The 2604-nt window shown below is 44.6% G+C and overlaps 1 protein-coding gene across 1 annotated transcript in view; it reads right to left on the bottom strand.

Annotated features, from left to right (window-relative positions):
• PPM1E (protein phosphatase, Mg2+/Mn2+ dependent 1E) overlaps window positions 1–2604 on the bottom strand; it is a 60686-nt gene that overhangs the window by 5167 nt on the left and 52915 nt on the right. The window contains exons 4-6 of the mRNA XM_021416149.1: window positions 1617–1805; window positions 673–816; window positions 266–359 (exon numbers count right to left, since the gene is read on the bottom strand). Coding sequence (XP_021271824.1) covers window positions 266–359; window positions 673–816; window positions 1617–1805 — 427 coding nt within the window. The remainder of the gene's footprint in view (window positions 1–265; window positions 360–672; window positions 817–1616; window positions 1806–2604) is intronic.

Below are 2604 nucleotides of genomic sequence, written 5' to 3'. Positions count from 1 at the left end.
CTGTGGAAAAACAACACATGGACACAAGACCATGGGTTTGCAGCTGCAGCATCTGGAAGCCCTTCTATTAACACAGCACAGAGCGAGTGGCTCTCTCTTCCTCAAGTTAGAAATTACTTGGAGCAGCCCCTCACACTGGAGGCAAAAATAGAGGTCAGTGCACACAGTTCTATCTTCAGCTGCATTTCACATTTTGATTACTAGAAAAAAAGTTTTAATTAAAAGGAAAAGCGAGGCAGAAAAAGGAATTAAAGCCCATTCTTACCAATAGCTCTGGAGACTGACAGGCTCCCATTCACCCTCCAGGCTCCAAACCAGACCACACAGCCACCAAGTGCCTCGATGCGTTTCTTTTCATCCTAAACAGCAAAACAACACAGGAGCTGGTTGAATAGTGCTCTTAGTACTTCCCTCTGAACGCTTCAAGAAGAATCTGGTGTTTTCACAAACACAGCAGGGAGAGGGCTGCAAGCCCCTTGAGATGAGAACAAAAGGCTTGCCTGGAAATTTTTACTAACTTCCAGACAAATCAGATGAACCGGAACACGCTCTGCCTCTCTGAGACACGTTGACGAAACAACACTCACTGTCCAAGAATCCCATATCACAATGACACCTGTCAGCTTCCATGGTAAACACTGCCCAGGTGGGTTTAAAACAGACCGTTCTCACCTCTCGATCTGGTTTGTGGGGTTTCATCAGTTCCACAGCTTGGCCTTTCCTCACGAGCATAACCTGGGAGTCCCCAAGCCAAGCCACATGTAACATATTTCCTCGGATGAAAGTCACCACCCCAGTGGTTCCACAACGCAAGCTCTGGATGGGAAAAAAAAAAGGCCCATAGTTTTAAGTAAGACAATAAGAACCATTTCAAAGCACTATTCTGCTTCAGTCAAGAACAGAACGTGTTGATTTTCTAACGTGCATGCAGCCTGTTCCCAAAGAGAAACAGGCAGCAACGTTCCTTACTGTTCAGAGCCCCTCAGAGCCAGTGTGAGTCACCAGCTTTTGCCCTGTGACTTGCCTTGAACTGGAATCGCATTTCAGAAACTGGGCTCAGCTAGTGAGATCTGCTGCTGTTTTAGTTGATTTCCTGTGCCAGATTCCTATCTGCATCTCAAGTTCTCCACTTCACCAGCCCTTGTATGAGTGTTTAGGAGGCTGAGGAAGCAATCAGTTTATTCTAGTTTTTTGGAGCTAAGAAAGATTTACGTTGCAGAAATGAGGGGAAAAAAAACCACAACACCCCAAGGACTAAACCTGGTTAGCATATGAACATAAGAATAGAGGCATTTTCTTAATGAACTGGATGTTGTAAGAGGTGCAAGGGGTGAGATTCACGGAACATGAAGAAATCCACCAGTGGGATCAGCTCTATGGACTGTGCATGGACAGCTCTCTGCTGACCCCAGGCTGTGCACAGCACAGCACTTAGTGCACCCCTGCTAACAAAGTTCCCGTCAAAGTCTTGTTCCAATAGCCTAATGTGCTGGAAACTCGTTCTGTCTTTCTCACTAGTATGATACAGGCCCAGCTTCTGGTTGTATTTGTTTTGTTTCGTTTAATTTGTCAATGTTTTCACAGTCAAGCCTTTGTCTCCCCTGTAACTCAGTCACCTCTCTGGCTGCCTTCTGGACAAAGCGCTCATCGGTCACCCGGAAAGCTCGGCACAGCGCCTCTGCTGGGTCGTGCTGAAACATCTCCTGATGGACCATGTTCACGTGGAGGTGGATGGAGGCATAGATGGCAGCATCCACTCCCCCATGGCCATCGAACACCGCAAAATAGGCTTGCTCTTCTTGGTCCTGTCAATGGAAACACGTTGAGAAAATGACAAAAGGAGAAAGCAATGCAAACAGTTAGTTGGTTTGTCTTTAAAACTTCTGAACTTGAGATTTGTGATGTCCTCTGTGAGCATTCACCATCATTAAATTGCACTTGCAGGCAATCTCCATCAAAACAACAAAGTACTAAGACTATTTTCACTTGCATCAAAGGGAAGTATGCACAAAAATTGCCTCTTCATTGCTAATGAATTCTACTTGCAAATGGCAAGAGATGCCCTGCAAGAATCACCTGTATAGCTCTCTCAGTGCTCCTTATGTTCCATTTGCTACAGTTCAGTCACTCAACTCAAATAGGAAGTGCCATTCCCATCAAATAGAGCAGGAGTTTTTGTGACTGCTAAAATCACAGAGAGCAAAGAAGAACATCCAATACAGTCTATGTGAAGTCTACATCAAGACTGGAATCCACCAGGGATAAAATGCCAGAACAGTTAAAATGTGAAGCCAGCTAACCTCTGCTTGCTTTCTCTCCCTTTTTTTTTTTTAAATTCAAATCCATATCACCTTTGATGCCTATTTTTAAAATACCCGTATGTACTCTCTCATCAGATAATCAAATGTGATTGCATTCACAAATCAAGTACAGCAAAATCACTCATCTTAGAGTCAAGTTCTCTCTGCTTCTCCTTATCTGTTCAAACAGAGAAGCAACGCTCTGCACCCAGAGACAGCAACTCCTGTGCCTGTTCATACATATAACACACCAACCCACTGTCAGTGCCAATTCAACCTTGACAGCCATCTCAATGACTGGAGT

This window comes from Numida meleagris, chromosome 18 (genome assembly GCF_002078875.1).
Source record: "Numida meleagris isolate 19003 breed g44 Domestic line chromosome 18, NumMel1.0, whole genome shotgun sequence".
NCBI lineage: Eukaryota > Metazoa > Chordata > Aves > Galliformes > Numididae > Numida > Numida meleagris.
Note: the sequence above shows the minus strand (reverse complement) of the source record. Positions and strands in the feature narration are given on the sequence as shown.